The sequence below is a fragment of the Lepus europaeus genome, chromosome 20, assembly GCF_033115175.1.
Source record: "Lepus europaeus isolate LE1 chromosome 20, mLepTim1.pri, whole genome shotgun sequence".
NCBI classification, from domain to species: domain Eukaryota; kingdom Metazoa; phylum Chordata; class Mammalia; order Lagomorpha; family Leporidae; genus Lepus; species Lepus europaeus.
Window position 1 is genome coordinate 34,709,568 of NC_084846.1, and position 20,917 is coordinate 34,730,484.

General features: G+C 44.0%; 1 protein-coding gene across 1 annotated transcript in view; it reads left to right on the plus strand.

The window, feature by feature from the left end:
• The window catches only part of ITPRID1 (ITPR interacting domain containing 1), a 122,032-nt gene extending 101,471 nt beyond the window's left edge, over positions 1-20,561 (plus strand). Inside the window, exons 10-16 of the mRNA XM_062178545.1 lie at positions 8,792-8,874; positions 9,305-10,021; positions 10,094-10,630; positions 15,073-15,200; positions 15,896-16,007; positions 16,741-16,906; positions 20,483-20,561. Of these exons, the coding sequence (XP_062034529.1) occupies positions 8,792-8,874; positions 9,305-10,021; positions 10,094-10,630; positions 15,073-15,200; positions 15,896-16,007; positions 16,741-16,906; positions 20,483-20,529 (1,790 nt within the window). The 3' untranslated portion in view covers positions 20,530-20,561. The remainder of the gene's footprint in view (positions 1-8,791; positions 8,875-9,304; positions 10,022-10,093; positions 10,631-15,072; positions 15,201-15,895; positions 16,008-16,740; positions 16,907-20,482) is intronic.
• The last annotated feature ends 356 nt before the right edge of the window (positions 20,562-20,917 follow it).

Below are 20,917 nucleotides of genomic sequence, written 5' to 3' on the forward strand. Positions count from 1 at the left end.
TTTGGACTGGTTGCTGCTGGAACTATAGTATTTGAACTATAGTATTTGGATCAGTACAGAAATTAAAAGCTCCTGAGAAACTGGCATTACAAAACTTGAAATCCACCTGCCCTCTCCAGTGGTCATGCAAATACTGTTCATTTAGCCCCGAAAACTTCTATTCCTCCATCTCCAAATGAGATAAACCTTGAGTCTAAATTAAAATGTGTCATCATATTCTTTCATGACATTAAAGACAGGTTTGCTTTCAAAATTGGATCACTTTCCTACTTTGTGTCTCAGGAGTATCTAGTAAGTATGTAGACAAAGAAGAGATATTTGTTTAAACACATACAAACATTCTAGGTTGAAACATGTCACATTTCACAAATAGTTGGCTTATGTTTCCCCTTTGTTTTATTCTCGAATGCTGCATGGCCAAACCTGTGATTGCTTCATGCCACTGAACTCTGGTGCCCACTGGCCCCTCTCCTCCCTACAAGCAGAAACAGAGCTTGTAGGGGGAAAGAGGCAGGAGCATCACCAGGTCACTCCCTCTGAATACTCAAAAGGGTCCTTTTCAATAATTTTTAAGTTGGTGATCTGAGGTGACCCTTGTTAAGAAAATAGGAAACATGCCAGAGGCAGCAGTGTGGATTACGTATTTAAAAAACACAGTGGTCAGACCGTGGGCCAATTGAGAAGTTGTTTTTTCCTTCACTCACCAAAAAAAAAAAAAAAAAAAAAAAAAAAAAAAAAAAAAAAAAAAAAAAAAAAAAAAATCTTCATAACAAAGTAGAAAATTGTCAACTAAAGAATTCTATACTACACCCATTTAAGTTGTATAAAACAACATTTCAGGCAAACACAGGCTCAGCAAGTAGAGTATCCATATAGTCTTCCTAAAAGAAAATGACAAAGACATACAGCAGCCTACTGAACGAGGAAGTCCTATTTTACACGACAGATAGGGGAAAGTCTAAAGAACTGTACATTATACAGACATACTATAAATATGAATTATCATAGAAATAACAATTGCTGGATAAACTCCTAGGTTGTATCATGGAAAGTGAATGATAGACAAAAATAAAACGGTCAAGTTGGGGAGTCAATAGATACTCTGCAATTCTTGATATTGATTGACTGCAATTTGAAATGTGCTTAAATTTTTGAAGTTACCACTAATCAAATTTAAAAACATGCTTGGGGTGGGTGTTCCATGCAGCAGTTAAAAAACACTGCCTGAGATACCTGCAACCTATATTGAAATGCCTGGGTTTGAGTCCCGGCTCCTCTTCTAATCCAGCTTCCTGCTAATATACATACTTGAAAGTAGCAGGTGAGAGGTCAAGTTCTTGGCTCCCTGTCACCTACTTGGGAGACTCAAATTGAGTTATGGGCTCCTGTCTTCAGCCTAGCCTAGCTCTGCATATTGTGGGTGTTTGGGGAATTAACTAGTGATTGGAAGATCTCTGTTGGCTCTGTTTCCCTCTCTGTTTCTCTGATGTTAAAGTCAATGATAATAAACAGCATTTATTTTTTAAAAAGCATGATATTTGTCTTCTGAATTAGTAGAGCAAAAAAGCAATCAACAAAAATATAGTTTACTTGACAAAAAAATTGAAAATTAATCATAGTAATAATACTACCAAATATGAGTACCAGAGATTCTGCTGTTTTATCTCCTTTAATCCTCATGTAAGACTCTAAGGTAGCTACTTATGATGCTGTACAAAATCATGTCTGCTTAAATGCAAGGTTATGGTTGGCCTTTATCAATATACTAGTAAGATGGCAAATACTTTATAACTGATGTCCCAATTCTCAATCAGTGTTAGCCATTGGTAATGCTGAACTGATAGATTATGTGTCTGAATTCCAGATCAACAGAAAAGACTTTTATGGTTTGTTAGTAATTCTTATTTTCAGAACAAGGAATATGATTTGTATAAAACGTGCTGCATATTTACTTCATCAATCAATTATAAAGCAGGTAACAAAATTACAAGCAATATGACCAAATGAGTATGTTCTGAAAATAGTTAGAGATGGAATAAATACATTTAACAAAGAAAAAGACTCAAGGGTCATTTTAAAATTCTATCCATATTTAAATAAAGAATCAAAAGTTAAAAGGAAAATTAATGGTCAAAAATGCAATAAACTATGCCAATGCAAATAGAAGGAAATAGAAGTTACAATGTTACTATTGTATAGTACAGAATTCAAGAGAAAAAATATATATACAAAAAATTGTGAAATAAAGCCAAGGCTAGGATGAGAGGCAGAGGCATAGTCTTTCTCTAAAAAAGGAAAATATAAAATAAAAATAGTTTATTTGACTCACATTAGAAAAGAAGTTTTAAAAATATTGTTAATTCAATAAGTAGAATCCTGGAATATCAATAACTTGAAGAAATGAGAAGTTGTCAATTTTATGTTTTAGGTACTGTTATCAGGGATTTTGGCTAACCTTTTGCACCGTTTTAAGGATGTGCATAACCTGAGTTTCCCAAGCTGCTGAAGATAATAGAAAAAGGAGGAAACTATCCAGGTATTTTCACAGAAGTGGCACAATCACGATGCCAAATTTGAAAATAAAATGCTCACAAACACATGCACACATATATGTACACACATGACTTACAGAGAATAATAAAAAATATGTGAAGAGAAGCAGGATATAAATTGCATATGTTATTATTTTACAAATACTTGTATAGATAAAGAAAACAGACTAGATTGAAATGTGTAGAAATATTTTTAGTCATTTACCTGCATGATTTTTATTATTTCTGGTTTTTAATTTTCCTAAGCTGCTTCAGTATCATGTGTTACTTCTCTAATACAGAAAAACAACTAATGATACTAAACCCGTCATATTAATGATGACTTGACCAACAGCAAGAAGGGCCTTCAAGGTCATAGATTACACGGACTTCAGAAAGAAGACCGAAATTATCTTTGACAAAGGGAAACCATGGAACCAAATGAGCTAGATCAAAATTCACAGGGATATAAAGTGAATCATTCATTTAGGTTCCAAAAATAATTGCTTCTCAATTTCAAAATAGAGACCAATGTTAATAGAACCCGACACGGGAAACACAACTCCTGACTAAACTAATAGAACTTCAGGCTGTGTGAATAGCAGAGAAATATCCAGAAGTAGGGGAAGAGCCTAGCTCCTCTGTTCCACACTGGTCAGACTGTATCTCAGCTGCTGACAGTTGCTCTGGGTGCCTGATTTTCCAGGAAACTTTATTAAGCAAGCTTCTTAAAAGCTGCAAGATATAAATGGCCTGAAGACCTGCCTTGTGAGGACTGACTTAAGTGTTCTCGGGAGATGTAAGTGGAGGGGAAGAGCCTGGAGAATTTAGCGAGCTGTCTTCAGGAAATGAGGTTAGACATGTTCTGTATAACTTCAAGGAGCAGAACTCTGACCAACAAATGGAAAATGTGAAAAATGAATTGGTCCAATATAAAGAAGCTTTTCCTAGAAGTTATAACACAAGTGTGCTCTGACCACACAGGAAAAATTTGCTGTCATCAGAAGTAAATATTAGGTAGATGGTTCTCTAGAAGGAATGTTCTAGAAAGAATTCCTGCATTAGCTGGTAGGTGGTACCTTCCTGGTTGGCTTCCAACCTGGGAACTCAGAGGCTGACTGTGGTCCATAGACAGGTTCTGTTTGTTCTCCAAACATTGGAAATTAATTTTTAAAGATGCCTTTGGGGAGCGACTACTCTCTACAACAGTTGACACTGCCCCTGTGGCCTTCACTTATGCTCCCTGTCCAGCATTTGCATTTGTGGGTTCCTAAGGTCTACTCCTTAATTAAAAGAGAACTTGCGTCTCTGCCTCCATTTCCTCAGAGAGCTCTCACAGACTGCTCTGTGGTTGAAGATGGGATAGAAATTTGGCAATGAAATAGGTAGAGTGGAATGGAGTGGAGCTGAGGATGAAGATGGTTAGCCTCAAGCAGCCAAGGCTGATATTCCTCTCTTGCTATCACAACTTCAGCGTACCTCACAGCCCTGCCACCACCACTCTTCTTTCTCACTTTCCCCCACTTTTGTTCCAATTCTGTAGACTTATTTTCATCCCTGCCTCTATGAAGTCAGATTATTTCAAATGTAAAACTTTCCACTTAGGATTCAGAAACTTTTACTACCAACCCAGCCCACACTAGCAGCCCTCCAGGTTGAATTTTCTTGCTAATTGTTGCCTTTCTAGAGGGCCCTTCCTCTCTGTGGTTGGTGTAATGCTGCCATCTGGTGGTTCTTCAGACAAAGTGCCTAAGGCAGATAAGTGGTCCCACCCATGTGGGGTAAAATCTAACTTAGGAAGACCGTTGTGTGTGGAAAAAAGTAATTTCTAATTAATATTAATAATGACAATGCCAGCGATTGAGTTGTAACAGATTTTAATAATGGTGTTCTGCGGCGGAAGGTAGCCAATGTAATTAGTCTTTTACATATGACAAGCATCTTCATGTATGTGTTGTTAGACATCATACTCATCCAAACCCCACACAACTATGTTGTTTTCCCATCCATCCTTCTACCCACAAGTAAAGAAACTCAGAGAAGTTAAATGTCATGCACCAGATCACTCAATTAGCAGTAGGCATGTCAGAATCTGACACATGTCGATCTGGCTCCAAATTTTCTGGATGACTCAGTCATAGATCCTAGTTGGGTTTTAGTTGCACAACTGGTAGAGAGGTTAACCCTCCTGAATTATGGAATATATGAGGTGGGGGAACCAGGAGTCTGAAGGGGCCATGATAAAAATCACACAGTGGTTAATCTTGGTGGAAGCTTCCATTTTTCTAGCCATTTTGGAACAGGAAGGTTGAGAGTTAAGATCTAGCTGGAGGAAAAGGCCTGGTCAGAGCAGGTGGGAAGTCCAGGTCCTAACCTGGAAAAGGAAGGGCTGTAGTTCCCTGGGAAATTCCAGTAGAAGTAAGGTGAATTCAAGTTCTTCCAGGAACTTGCTTAGGAGCTATGGAGAGGTTGGTCTGGGTGTGCTGGTACCACTGCCATGACTGTGGCCAAATGCCATGTGCCCTCCCCAAAGCCAATCCCCTCCCTCAATATTACATGTTAGGTGGGAGGGTATGGAAGTGACAATGATGCATATTTGTCTACTTGCTTCATAATCCAGCATGGCCATCCTGGGCTCATTCTTTGTGTGTTTTGATTCCTGCAGTTATAAGGAAATATTTAGAATTTAGAAACCCAACCTTTACACATTTATATTCTAGTTACTGAAAAGGTGTTTTACATGGAAGAAGGATTTTTAACTTCCTGAAGAAACTAAACCGTCTGTAAACTGGCCCACACTTTGCTACCTGAATCAAAGTGATTCCAGTGCGTTCACTTGACTTCTGAAGCAAGTAGAAGACACAGAGCCCGACTCCTGAGAGAATGTTCAGCCATTCGATCTCATCAAAGCCAAGTTGTTTCACAAATTCACTTCAGTGAGTTTCAGAGGGTATGTTTGAAGTCAATGCAGAGTAAAAGTTACATCACAAATGGACTCTTTTAGGGGAATTTATCCATCTGTTTTTCAGAGACCCTTTATGCTTCTGGTTGTTTACAGCCAGCTCTCCGTGTCCACAGGTTCTGCACCTGTGGATTCAATCCATCACAGATTGAAAATACACAAAAATATTCCAAAAAAAAGTGTGTGCATTGTATATGTACAGAGTTTTCCTTGTCATGACTCCCTAGACAATACAGTTTAACAACTATTTACATAACACTTACATTGGATTGGGTATCATAAGTAATTTACAGATGATTGAAAGTATTGAGGAGGGGTGCCTAGGTTGCATGCCAATAGTATGCCATTGGAGTTAAGGGACTTGAGCACTGCTGGATTTGGTATCCATGCAGGGGGAGGGGTGCAGCTCCTGGAACCATTTCCATCACTCCTCCCTCCCCAGCTGCAAAAGGATGACTGTGTTTCTGTTTAGACCAACTAACATGAACCAGCCAGCACATGGACCAAAGGGCTCTAACAGATCATGTTTTTCTAGGGTTCTAACACAACTTCACCCAAATTTTGTAAGAAGGGAAATAGCAACCATTGTACATGAAGCTTATGTTCCAGAATTTGAATGACAGAGCCTCCATAGAAAGTTGAAGTACAAGTGAGTGGGGAGCTGGGAGTCCTCCACACTTTGTGGTGCAGATCTTGCACCAGGACACACAGGAGAACAAGAGACCCCACCGTCTGTCATCTCCATCTGTCGAGCTGTCCCACAGTTCACTGATGTGGTTTTCATGAAATTCTTTTTTACTTACGTGTTTAATTCAGGATAGTTCCCAAGGCAACATCTTCAATTTCACTAATATTTTCTTCTTCAATCTCTCATCAGCTGTGAACTGTATCCAGTATTAATTTTGTCTGATACATTGTAGTTTTCATCTGTGGAAGTTCAGTGTGCCTTTTTTAATATCTTGCACTATATCCACTTGGTATACCTAATTTTCCCCTTTTTGAACATATGGAATATACTTATAACAAGACTTTTAGCATCCTTGTTCAATTTCTAACATTTGTGTCCATTCTCAGTTTCAACTGGTTATCTTTCTCCTCCCAACGGGCCCCATTTTCCTGTTTCTCTTTATGCTTGGTATCTTGTGTGAGATTCCAAACTGAGTTTTCCCTTGTGGATACTAAATATTATTGCATTCCTATAAATATTATAGAGCTTAGGTTTGGAACACAGATGAATTCCTTGGAAACACTGATTATCTCAGGTCATGTTTTTAAGACTTAGTGGGTGGAGCTAATGCTAAGATTAAGTGTTCTCGCCCACCCCTCTACCTCCATCCCAATGCCCTGTGAACTAAGTTTTTCCATCTTCCTTGTGAGTGCATGCCCTGTTCCAGGCTCTGGGGGAGTGCTGGGCAGTGTCTCCTTTGATCCATTGAGGTAGGTCTTTCCCCTCCCCATTTGTGCTGGTCTGGAAACTGTCTCAAGGCAGAAAGATGGGTGATCACAAGGGTTTGTGTCTTGTGCCAGGCTCTCAGGGATTGTTGTCGTTAGCTGTCAGATTCCATTGCCCCAAACATGTATTCACATATTTTGTCCAGTTTTTCAAATGGAAGGAAAAGTCTCATCTCTATTACTCCCATTTGCCGTAAGTACAGTCTCCTTTAGGTCTATGATTGCCAAATATTTTCTGTACTTTATGTGTAATTGTGTAATATGAGGCAACAGCTAGGTAAAAGTCATTATCTGAACATTTTGCTCAACGTTGTGCTCGAAGTTCCTCAGTCTTTCTAGGATGTGGCAATAAATTTTTGCTTTCTAATTTTTAGCCTGTAATTTCGCTTGAGGCTGAAGTTGAGAATATGAGGCTTATTTTTAATTTATTTGAGAAGCAGAGAATGCTTCCATCCACTGGCTCACTTGCAAGATGCCACAGCTCTCCAACCAAAGCTGAGAGCTGAGAACTCAATCCAGTTCCTCTCCACAGGTGGCAGGAACTCAATCAGTTGAGCCATCACCAGTGTCTCCCAGTGTCTATGTTGGCAGGAAACTGGAATTAGAAGCCAGAGCCAGGAATTAACCCCCAGAACTCCAATGTGGGATGTGGGCATACTAACCATCACTCTAAATGCCTGACCCACATAGGATTTTTAATTCAACAAAGTTAAGCTTATTTCTCTTCACTTTGAGCTCAAGGTGAGGTAGTTGGTGTTGGACTTGATGGACCAACTGTGAGACTGTCTTCTCTTGCTGTCTTTGCTCGCGTACATGGTAGTGAAGACTGGTGGGTGGAGTTAGAGGAGGCAGTCCTCCAGGGAGGTGGTGCTGCTGCCCTTGTGAGTGGAGCTGTCCTCCAAGGCTGGCTCTAGAACACCTGCATCTTTTCCCCCTTTGAACTCTTCAGCTGCTCACTCAAGCGAAGGTAGTGAATCCCTATTTCTCATCAGGTACCAGATACCCAATCGTTACATCCAACAAGCAGACCCACACCCACACTTTCCTCCAGGACCAACATGACTCCTGCCTCTGCCCCTTGTGCTCACAGGAGGATGCATTCCAGTCTACCCTCCTCCCACGGGCTGCCCTCTCCTAGCCTGCCCTGGGAGGTAGCGGCAGTGTGTATTAAAGGAGGAGAGCTCCCATCACTTCATCTTGAGCCGGAGACTCTAGTAGCTGCCTGTTGTGTCCTGGAGCCCCCCAGCCAGGGACATATGGCTATCAGAAGCCAGAGTTTTAGAATTCCAAGCTGCTCATGTCTGTAAGGCCGTCACCTTCCCACACTTGATATTGTTCTTCGTCTACCTGCCCCAGCCGTCTGAGATAGAGTAGCAGCCTAAACATGAGCATGGAGTTGTGGTCATACAAAGAGTGCAGCTGAAGATAGGAAGGGGTTCTTATCCAAAGTTTGGTAAAAAGAGACTATATAGAGACATACATGCACACATGCATTTCGATACTGTTTTATTGGTGTGACCTATGACATTGACATGTGCCACCTCTTCTGGATCGTCTTTCCCTTGGTAAAGATTTTTCTCCCTACCATATTAGGATTTGGTTTTAGGAGACATTATTTCCTCTTCCTTGCGTTTCATGCTTTACTCTTTGGGAAACCAGGGGTGCAGTTCTACACAAACTCTGAAAATTGAGACCAAAATGGTTTTGGGTTCCTTCTTTGGTTTAGACTTCTACACAGCGGGCACTTTGGAGAGTCTCTGGCATGCCAGGCACACGAGGGTTGGATCCCACTCCTGTGGGCAGCATGTCTCCACTTTAGTAACCTCAGGCTTCTTTCTTTCTGCAGGTAGCTGGGTGGGCAGAGCGAACAGCTGTCAGTCTGACAGCAGTGGGTTCCTGGAGGAGCCACCGGAACCACTACCCCTGCAGGTAACAAAGGTTGGAATAGGGCCCTCAGTGTTCACCCCACCTGCCCCTCTTTAGCCTTACCAACCACCCAGCCTCCCTACCCTCACCCCAGCTCTTAGGAGGAAGGCTAAGTTTCAGCACCTGCAAGGACTGGAAGTGCTGAGCTGCTACGTAGCACGCAAAATCCGGGTGCAGCGCAAGCAGAGGGCCAGTAGACAGGAGGCCCCAAAGCCCAGCCTTGCTATCCCTTTGATTTTCCTTTGACTTTTCTCAACAAAGGAAATGGAGCCTTGTGGGGAGGCGGCCCAAGGCAAAGCAAGACACTGATATAAACCCTGCCTGTGACCCTCATCTCCCAACTCTTGGGTTGACGGTAACGATAAGGAAAGAAAAACCCCTATGCCTCTGCCGCTTGCCGACTCACTCCCTCTGGTCCCACTTTCTCCCACAGATGCCTTCCTTGCCAAGCAGTCAGAGTCCTGCTGAGAACCCTGGCAGCAAGCCTGGTGGTGGGAGCCACAGCTTTGGGTTCTCTCAGGACTGGCAGCCAGAGGCCGATGGATCTGATCCCAAGAGTGCTGTGAGCACACCTGCTCCAAGCCAGTCCTGGAGTGTGTTGGAAGAAAAGGGCTCAGACCTTGTGGTGGGAGAAGAATCTCAGCTTGAGGCCATCCAGGAGCCCATGGAGCACTTGACCCCAGATCTGGCCCTTACCCAGACCACCCACAGGGGGGCACACCTAAAGGAAGATGGCCATGTGCCCCTGCCACCAGCCTGCCCTGGGTATGAGGACGTTGAACCCCTCGTCACTTCCATGAATGATCCTCTGGGGTTCACGATGACCCACACCACAGGAGAAGGCAAGGACGAGTTTCTCAGGCCCTCTGGAGCTGGCACAGCGCACATGCAGAATGCACGCTCCCAGGAGTCTCTGAGGGCTCCCAGAAACGACCATGCTGTAGACAGGCTCCTCCAACTGGACACCGAGGCCCCAGGAGAGGACAAGAGCAGAAGTCATCCTGACACCAGCAACAGCTTACTGGCAGGACACAGTCCACCATGGCATGAGTCTCGTGTCCCCGAGCAGAGCAAAGTCACACCCGGTACAGCGGACCGCATTCCCATGTCTGTGGAGTCTATTCCCCACTTGGAAAACCCCCCTGGGGACGCTACCCAGGCAAAACCAAGGTGTAGAGCTTTGGGTCAGAGACCACCTGGGGCGGAAGGCGAGGTGGAAAAGCTGCCCACGAATGCCGATGCAAACACTAGCAGCTCCAGGTCTGTGACGATCCAGATGTCCTCCAGCCTGCTGTCGGCTGCCTGGAGCACAATGGCCTTGGGGACCGACTATAGAGGAACAGCGTCAGACCGTGTTGTGTCTGACTTTGCCACCACAAGAGGATCGAGGCTGCGGACAGAGGAGAGACAGTTCCGCGATGTTTCGGTTCAGACTGATTTCTCTGAGCCCAGGCCCTGGCGTTGCTGTGCAGCCCTGAGGAATGAGGCCTTGACACATGGGCTCCAGCCCCTCACCAGATCTGTCTCTCTGGACACAGGCTTCCCCTGTGCCTACCCAGTGGGCACCTGTCTGGCTGCACCTGCGCTTGGCTGTGTCTGTGGTCCTCACCATCCCCACTGCTGCTGGGAGAAGCAAAGCTGCAGCCCTGCACCCCCAGCCTGTGGGCATTGCCTGTGCTCACAGGCTGCTGGGCATCCAGACGCCCACATGGCGGCCCTGAAGATCCTTCAGGACACTCCTGTGAGGGAGCTGTGTTCCGTGAGTATTTCCCTCTGCAAAGACAGGAAGGCAGAGACCCCAACAATCAGCCTTCTTCCCCAAATGTGAGGCAGCTAAGGGTATACTCTACTGTTTTAAAGCCTCAGTCATATTGGGGGAATGCTTTCCTGTTTCTTATGTAGGCACCTGTATATGTTGTTGGTCTGACATATCAATATATAACTTTAATCTACAATAATATATACAGTAAATCATGTTTGATTTTATGTTGTTAAAATTAACACTCTACACAGAAAAATTATGTTTAGAAAAACTCAAGAAAGGGCCCTTGTAGACACATCCAATGTTATCCTTTTAGTGTAAATGCTGCATCTATTCATAAAAATAAGATAATATCTAGTTTCTGTTCACCACTATTAAAAGCAATATAAATCATATTGACCATGCTAAGGAGAGAGATGGGGCTGGCATTGTGATACAGCAGGTTAAGCCACCTCCTGCAAAGCTAGCTTCCCATATGAGAGCCATTTTAAGTTCCAGATGCTCTATTTCCAATCCAGCTTCCTGCTAATGTGCCTGAGGAAGCAGTGGAAGATGGCCCAAGTGCTCGGGCCCTGCACCTACATGGGAGACCCAGATTGAGTTCCAGGGTCCTGGCTTCAACCTGGCTTAGCCCCAGCCTTTGGCCACTTGGGGAATGAATCAAGGATAGTTATCCCTCTCTCCCTCTCTCCCTCCACCCCCCCTTCTTTCTGTAACTCTGCCTTTCAAATACAAATACGTAAGTCTTTAAAAAGAAAAAGATATTACAAACTTGTATCTAGAGACCAATAAGGTAGAAGTTGATTGCATCAAACTGTCTTTGGTAAGCATCATTTAATTTGTGAATTCTGTAATCAGGTATCTAAGGTAATAATATTGATGCTCAATTTAACTGTCATTCAGTAATGTGATCAAAAGTAAAAAACAAACAAAAAAAAAGCCACAAAAAGGCGGTAAAACAGCTTCCCATCCCACTTAACAAGGCTGACATGATTGGGATGGCTGTGACAGTTCAGCGCAGACCAAGGAGGCAGCCCTGTGTGACACTGCAGAGAAACACAAGACTAATTGGTAAAACCTATATTTGTGGTCTTGTGGGTTCTTTAAGATAACAGTTTGTTGATACAATTAAAATTGTATATAGAAATGAATTCTTTATAGTAAATTCAAAACAATGTTTTTTGTAATTAGATTCCTATATATAAGCATATTCTTCACAATAATATAATTTGGGAGTGTTAACTTTTTAGAAAAGAAATTGAAATATATCAAATAAGATTTATGTATACTAGAAAATTATTAACAATATTTGTGATTTAAAGAAAAATGAAAGTGTTCAAATTTTACAATGCAATATAGGCTAACTCAAAAGCAGAAGTTCTTTGTCTTTTGGTAGTGCTGCTGTTATTATTGAAGTTAAAATTGGTTTTCATGGGTTTGGACCACTAGAGATCTTCTATTGTATTTGAGTTATAATCCAGTCCTTATAATGGAAAAACAATTCAAAGCATTCCTTCTTTCTTTTCTTGCCTAAGGTTTCCTTTATTCTAAAACTCTTTGGATGCCTGTTCCATGGCTAAAATATATCTTTTTTAGTGTTTCCAAATGGCCAGAAGATGGCAGAGTTTCAGAATCTTTCATCACTCCCTTCTGAGTGCAGAATAAGCCCCCTACCTCCCTCTTACCTTCTAATCATAAAGGGTTACCCCCAATTCTCTGGATAAACCACCTTTGATGTTTATGATGTTCAGCCAACTTGAACACCATATTTGCATGGATATGACTTTGTTGTCCTACTTGGAAGTGAATTTGAACCAGTGGGCCAGTCTTGGTTACCTTGCAGGAATGGACTTGACCAATTTTGTTAGCTTGCTACTAAGTAAAACATATTCATATTTTCTCCATGTGTCCAACTACATTGTCGGCCTTGTTGCAACTCAATTCTTAAGAAGAAAATACATGAACCAGGAGATTTGGGTTTGAAATCCGATTGCTGTGTTTTGACCAGAGACAAGTTAACTACTCTATGTCAGAACACATATCTATAAAAGAAGCTCTTCATGGCCTTCAAGATATTTCCTGCTTTTTAAAATTATTTCCATTTGATTTGCATTGAAGAGAGACAAACAGACACACACAGAGAAGTTTCATCTGTTGGCTCATTCTCCAAATACCTGCAATAATCAGGGCTGGGTAAGACCAAAGCCAAGAGCCTGGAACTCAATCTAGACCTCCCACGTAGGGACCCAACTAGGACCATCACCCTCTGTCTACCATGGTGTGCATTTGTAAGAAACTAGGGTTGGAAGTAGAGCTAGGCTTCAAATCCAGGGCTCCCATGTAGGATGCAAGTGTCTCAAGTGGCAATTTAACTGCTGTGCCAAATATCCACCCTTATTTTCTGGTTTTAAGAGCCATCAACTAATTAAATTTGAAAAAATTCTTGCCAACATCAATCATGTTTCAATGGTTCTTCAAACTGGTTCAAATTCACTCACACTGATGCAAAATTGTGGTTTTACTATGCAAAATGTTATTCTGCTTAAAACTTAGAGTACTTAAAAATTAACTCTCAAAAAAAAAAGATGGAGCATTTTCAGTATAAAAATTATTGCTGTTAGGAAAGTATTTACATTAGGACAATTCTGGAAAAAATAGCCGTCAGGCAGCCAGGATCTTGGCCATGTGACTCTAAGGTGGAGGAGAAGAAATCTGGAACTTCCTAAAACAAGTCTGGGGCGTTAGCCTAGCTGTGTGGTTGGTCTCAATGGAAGGAAGATGGGGACAGGGTTAACAGGGACCAGTCAGCGAAGTCAGTTTCCTTGATATAGCTTCACAGAAGCCCCATTCCATGCTTTCTGCTTCTGTCCCCTTGGCCATCCTGGTCTGCAAGGGACACTGGGAAACAGTTTTTTAGATAGACACATTGCTGCCCATCAGATATCAGAAGTGCCTTCATAATAACAAAAGGAAGACATGTAGGCAGCTACAGACTCGCACTGACCTGGGAGGAGATCCTAACCTGTGGGCCTGGTAGAGACGGCTTTAGAGATCACCCAGCATTATTACCACTCAATGACATGGTAGTGACGCTGGAGTTCTGGGTCATGGGTCTATTCAAAGTGTGATCTAACAGCAGCTGCAGAGCGAGGATGGCTGGCAAGAACTCAGCAAATCAGAGTGCCCCACAAATGGACTTCAAAGAGAGCAGGCCTGAGTTAAAGTAAAAAACAGATTTTATTCAGTAACTATGGAAAGTAGGGGAAATAGCAGAGCTCTGTTCTGATTTGTACAGTGACTTGGGAATTTTAAAGAGACAGTAAGGGAGGGAGGCTAGCTGAAGCTCAGTAGAGTAGGAGAATGCAAAGTGACATAGGGTTCCTCAGCATAGATGCATTAGGCTGGGTGTGTTGACCAGAGTTAGGAGTCCATCAGACCACAGAGACTGGAAGGCACAATGCCGACCACTTCAGGTGATTACGTTTCAATGGAATAATCCTCAGGTCCTTGCGAGAGAGACTTCCAAACTGTTCAGGAAACATATTCCCAGGCCTCTGTTGAGGTGTTAGCTGGAGCAAACAGTGAATCGTGCTGGCAGCACTGGCCTTTCTCAGGGTCGGGGTCATCCCCAGGACAGGGCTCTGTGCTGGAGAGCACCTGCCACGTCTGGGCAGCTCTCCTCGCACAGCGGTTGGGACAGAGCTGGTGTGTGTGAAGAGGTCTGCTGTCCTCAGGGCCTCCAACACGTTGACATTAGGGAGCTCAGTCAAGAGTCCGGTCCTCCAGAGAAAGTACAATTTAAAGAAGGACACAGGAGCAGTGGCGGGAGGGGAGCAGGGCTGGGAGAGTGACTGGGGTGCAAGTCTGGATTCCAGCTCCCAGGCAGGTTGGAATGCCTAAGCTTGGCCCTGCTCCAATGAGCTTGTTAGCTGGATGCAGCTGATCCTGCAGCTCTTAACCTCCAGGGACTGCTGCTAAGCAGGGCTAACACTGAAAGATAATATTCTAAGCAGATTTCCTTTAATCAGGCACAAACCACCTGAACAGATGTGTTCAATGTTACTGATACTCAGAGAGAGGCAATACTCAGCACCCAAGTTAAACAAGATTAACCACACATAATATTTTTAAGCACAAGCTCCCAATCTTCCCCCTTTTATCCCTTTATCATCTGGTCCTTTGGATGACCTTCGGGTCTCTGGAACGTGATGACCAGCACCCAAGGATCACCCAAGAACCACTGCCCTCCTTGTCCAGTCATGCCCTGTGCCTTTAGTTGCTTCCAAAGCCAGAGGCTGGGCCCTCCCTCTTCTCTTCCTCATGCATTAGAGCCTGGCTTTGCAAACAGGTGGGCCTCAGCAGGAAGGCCGGCTCCACCCCGCAGAGCCCTTGCAGTGACTCAGAAAGCGAGCTTCTCAAGAATTCCTGGTTGTTCTCAGTTCACAGTCCAGGAGATGGAGGCCATGAAGATGGTATGCCACGGTTTCCGAGAGCATTTGGAGGAAATCGAACAGCACCTTACAGGACAGCAGGCACTCTTCTCCAGACACATGTCAGAGGAGGAAAGGTAACTTTCTGAGGCAGCCCCCACACCTGGAGCAAGGAAAGTAATCAGAGCAGGACACAGGAGCACCCTGGTGCAGGGCTGTGAAACCCACCAACCTTCCCTTTGCTTTCAAGGTTTTGTTCTGGCTTTCTCAGTGGGAGTGTGGGAGAACCAGCAGGGAGGGTCAGAAGAGGGGCAGTCAGCTAGGAGAGGGGGCACTGCCAGCAGGGTGCCTCTAACAAATGTGAACTGGATTCGTGCACATGCAAATGTTGGGCGTTATTAAAGATTTGGGAGTCTGCATTGTTTTCACATAGCTTAAACATATGCCCTCAGCCCCCAAGTATACGAATCATTCATCCTCTGGAAGTAAGGAGGTGGGAACAGGATGTAATTGTAAAGGGCCCTGAGGATTCTTACTGTGGAAATGGGAATTTTGTAAAACTTTACGGTGGTGATGCTTACATAAACTGGTAAATTTATTAAGAAGTACTGAATTGTTCTCTTAAAACAGGTGAATTTCCTGATGAGCAAATTATGCACAATAGCATTTTTAAAAATGCAACCAGCCCTAGTAATATTCCTATGCAAATAAAGAAGGTCACATTCTCTCTTAAGAAATTCCAAAGGCAGGCCTTGCATTATGAAAGAAACACTGGAAGGCTGCCCCTGGCAGTGATTGCTAACTGTGGTCGTTTTCTATTATTTATCTGCAGGGAGGAAGCAGCCCAACTGCAAACTTTGCGTGAGACCCTGAGGCAGCAGGTGGCAGAGCTGGAGTTTCAGTTAGGAGACCGGGCGCGGCAAGTCAGAGAAGGGATTCTCTTGGTATGGGGTGCTGGGTGTGGAGTTTGTATCCATAGTTGGGGGAGGGTGGCGTAAATGAGAAACCAGGTTGTGCAGTTACTGCAGATTCTAGGGTTGTGCACCCACACCATCATTTAAAGTGTAAAGAGAAGTACCTTGGCTTTCTCAAGGCCACATGACCAGCTGGTGGTGACTCAGACTCCAACTCTGCTGTGGGTTGATGACTTCTTTGCGTATTCCCTAGAGGCCTGTGATTCAAGGCTCAATCCCAGGGTGTGCTGTTGGGAGGAGATAGAAACTTGGAGACCTGGGGTCTAGTGAGAGGTCCTGGGAGGCTGTGCTCTAAGTAAGAAATTCCCACGTTGACTCTTGAATTCCCAAGAGAAGATTGTTAGAAAAGCCTGAATCCGCCCCTACTCTGTCTGCTCCCAGGCAGAGATGTAAGCACTTGCCTGCTCCTGTACACGCCTGCCATTGCCATCCACCGATCGCCATGCAGACCTCACAAGAAATGAGTCAATTCGGTGTCATGACAGAGTGCTATCAGCTCATTTTCCAAATAAGAACAGGGATCCTGGGCATGGCAAAGCTTATCTTTTAAACCAATATGGGTGCAATCACTACCAGAATCTACTGCTGGCTCAAAGACCCCATTATGAAGAACTTAGCATCTGATAAATGCCTTTCTTCCAAGCCTGGGTTAGATGTTTGATGCATAAATGTTGTTCACTATTTTGTCATCGTTTACTTCTAGCAGCTGGAGCTTCTCACAGGGCAGCCACTTGAACATTGTACAAATCTGCCTCATTGGACCTGGACGGAAGGAAACAATGGCCAAACTTCATGTGCTGAACTTCACCCAGCCATGACTGCTGGGGCTACCATTCCTCCCAACAGTGGCCAACAGGCCCCCAGCTCAGGTGAGAGTCAGATGGCTGCCTTCACTCAACCTGCCCTGGAGACCAGCACCAGGATGTCTCCTCCGTCACTAGCTCAGTCTGAGGCAGGTCCAACTCCTTCATCACATTGTCCTGCTGGAGGAAAAATACAATTTTTTTTTTAGGTCAAAGCAGGTTTGATGACCTTCATACAAAATGTCAGAGTCCAGGCCAACTGCAACAAGGAATTCTAAATTTTCCCCAAGAAGGAGGTTTTTCGAATGCTTCATCAGCTTTTTTCCCCTATTCTACCTATGGTTAAATACAGAGAGATCTCAGAATGCTTTAATATGCATTTGATATAGAATAATTGCATACCTAGTATTGCCTAATACAGGGTATGCAATGGCGACCAAGTAGTATATGATTTCTGCCCTGCTGAAACTTAGAGTTTTGTGGGGGAGACAGAATACCTGTTTTTACAAAGCATCTGATTGCATTTATTATTAAAATCCATGAAGTGCATTTGAAGAAATAACAAGCCTTTATGAAAGACAACACAGCAGGGAATCTGGTGTAGATTGGGTGTCAAGCACCTCGCTGAAGGAGTAACAACTGAAAAGGAAAGAGGATCCAGACCCCAGAGGTACTAGACTGTCCAAATTCCCTGAAATCAGTCAGCAGCAGTACTGATGAAGCACCTACTGTGTGCTGGGAACACTTCTAGTATTGGGCACAACTGTGGACTAGACAGAATTTCTGCACATCACAAGCTGGATGAAGAGTAAGGAAAAAAAATACACAAGACATAATTTCAACACTGGCAGTGCCATGGAGAAGGTGCTGTGAAATTACTGCAGGTGAAAAGTATGCCTTAGGGTGCTTGGGACAGGCCTCTGAAGGGAAACCATTTGGGCATGACTGAAGAGTGGGTAAGGGGAAGCCAGATGAAATTCTGGGGAAAGAACATTGAAAGCAGGAAGAGTAGAAAGGCTATAGATGTTGAGACACAGAAATGGCTAGTATTGTTGAGTGCAGTGAGTGACGGGGCAGAGGAGTGGAAGAAGAAGTCAAGAGGTAGACCAGGTCCACTCTAGGCCATGGCCAGGAGTGAAACAGCATAGATTCTTTGTCCATGTCTGAAGGAAAGTCATTGTAGAATCTAAGCAGGGTTGTCATATGACCCTATTTACATTTAAAAACCGCACTGGCTGCCCTAGGGAGAAAGCACCACTGGGAGCCTATAGCCAACAGCGAGGCAGAGCTATGGCAATTCCCAAGATGAGAGACTACAGTGGTTAAGTTACTTCTATCCAACTGGGTAGACTCCTACACCCGCTGAAGCTCAGGGAGTAGAGAGGGCATTTAGCCTAGGTGTTAAGATGCTGGCTAAGATGCCTATCTCACTTACCAGAATACCTGAGTTCAAGACCAGGTGCCATCTCTTGACTCTGGCTCCCTGTTAACTCAGTCCTTGGGACAGCTCAAGTAATTGAATCCTTGCCATCCACATGGGAGATCTTGACTGTGTTCCTGGCTCCCAGCTCATCCCAGTCCAGTCCCAGCCTTGGTTGGTACCTAGGGAGTGAACTAGCAGGTGGGAGCTCTTAATCTTCCCCTATCCAGCTCTCAAAAAGTAAATACTTTCTTAGCAATACAGGGAGGTACACACCAAAGCCACAAGCACTGGCAGTCTCTGAGGGCCAGGCAATAGATAAAGAATGACATTGGAAAGGCAATGTCATGAAGGAAGTTTATAACTTGTAGGAGAAATGCCCAAGTAGAGGTCACTTCCTAGCAAGGAGCCTAAACAGTTCTTCCTTGGAAACTACCCCTACCCAGTCTCTTCACCTGTGTTTGTTCTTCATCTGCCTCAGGCTCCGGAAGCCTTTTAGCTAACGGGGCTCTCATACCCTTGGGACCCTCTGCTGCTTCCTGTATGAGTGTCTTTCCTGAGACTGTGGAAATCCCCAGTCTGACCTTCACTCTCTACTTTGTCTCCACCTTTCTCCTTCAATACAAGCATACTTCAAATAGTTCATGGAAAATGGAATTTTTTTTTTATTTGACAGGAGAGTTATAGACAGTGAGATAGAGAGAGAAAGGTCTTCCTTCCATTGGTTCACTCCCCAAATGGCCTCCATGGCCAGCGCTGTGCCAATCAGAAGCCAGGAGCCAGGTGCTTCTTCCTGGTCTCCCATGTGGGTGCAGAGGCCCAAGCACTTGGGCCATCCTCCACTGCACTTCTGGGCCATAGCAGAGACTTGAACTGGAAGAAGAGCAACCGGGACCAGAACCCAGTGCCCATATGGGATGCCAGCACCACAGGCGGAGGATTAACCAAGCGAGCCACGGCGCCGGCCCCGGAAAATGGAATTAAAAGACATTTATTTTGGTGCAAAAATTTTTTCAAAACCCGTGTAGATGAGTGGACTTCAAAAAGCTCATGAGAAATAACCTACTATGAGAGAACTCTGTATTTCAGATTGTTTTAGCATGAAAATGAACTTCTTGTGTAAATCCATTTTTCCCTGAACTTTGTGTAGTATACTCACTGTATACATCTAGGCCCCCAATTCCAAGTCCTCCAAATCCTAGTCCAGCATTTTCTAGAGTCTATAAGGTATCTTCACCTGAAAGATTTGCCTGGATGTCTCAGTATCTAAGACATTAAGATGCCTACGTCCCATGTTGGAGGTGTGCCTTGATTTGATTTCAGGCTCCAGCTCCTAATTCCAGCTTCCTACCAGTGTTGTCCCTGAAAGACAGGGTGATGTTTCAAGTAACTGAGTCCCTGCTACCCATGGATCAGAAGTGGAGCAGTCAGAACTCGAACCAGCGCCCATATGGAATACCAGCACAACAGGCGATGGCTTTACCAAATATGCCATAGCTCCAGCCCCTCAAATACATTAAAAAAAATTGGGGGGAGGGAGCGGCTCTGTGGCATAGCGGGTAAAGCTGTTGCCTGCAGTGCCAGCATCCCATATGGATACCAGTTTGAGTCCTAGCTGCTCCACTTCGGATCCAGCTCTCTACTGTGGCCTGGGAAAGCAGTAGAAGATGGCCCAAGTCACTGGACCTGTGCACCCATGTCGGGGGCCCAGAAGAAGCTCCTAGCTTCAGATAAGAGCAGCTCTGGCCATTGTGGCCATCTGGGGCATAAACCAGCAGATGGAAGACCTCTCTCTCCCTCTCTCTTTCTCTCTCTGCCTCTGCCTCTCTGTGACTCTGCCTTTCAAATAAATAAATCTTTAAAAAAAGTAAAATAAGATTTTGTAAAATAGGAATATGAAAAAAAAACAGGATTGTTGGATAGAATAAATGTACTGAATCACGTGCAGTGTTAAATCCAATGCTCATCATATAGCAAGTACTCCAGTTGTGTTAGCCATTCAAGTGCACATACCAGCAACTCAGTACGTTCAAGTTGTAATTATCATCTTCCTTCTGTTAAAAAGAACTGTTAATAAAGTATTTTATGCATAAAGAATGTTAGCAAGTGTGTGATGGATGAGGGAGATGGGAATAAGCAGCCTCAGGAGATAGTGAAGAGACTGATCTGTGGCAGAAGCACAATTTTTGGCTGTATGGTGAGCTGAGTTTGAATTTTAACAGGGTGTTTGTTTATGGATGGCTTTGACAACCTGGAAGATGGCTTCTGATGTGACAGTGAGGAAAAGGAGACCCGTTGCTTTCAGAGGAAAGGCAGCACCCGGAGTCCTCAAAGATCTGCAACTGTTCAACGGTGTTTCCCTCCAGTGGTTCGTTCTCCCAATTCTCCAGCAAAGAGCATGGAGAGGAACCCTGAAGCAGGGAGGCTGCCCCATCACTGCCAGGGCTATCGCTACCCTCAGTGCATGATGCACTGATTGCCAAGGCTACTCCCACCGTCGATGCCACCGTCGATTAGCATTGCCTTTCCTGGTTCATATAATAAGTGCCCTCATATACATACCTGTTCATTGTTCCTATTTCTCTGAAAAACCCTGATATGAAAGACACATCATAGAAGAACTAAGAAATTGGCTACAAAAGTACACACTGAGTCCT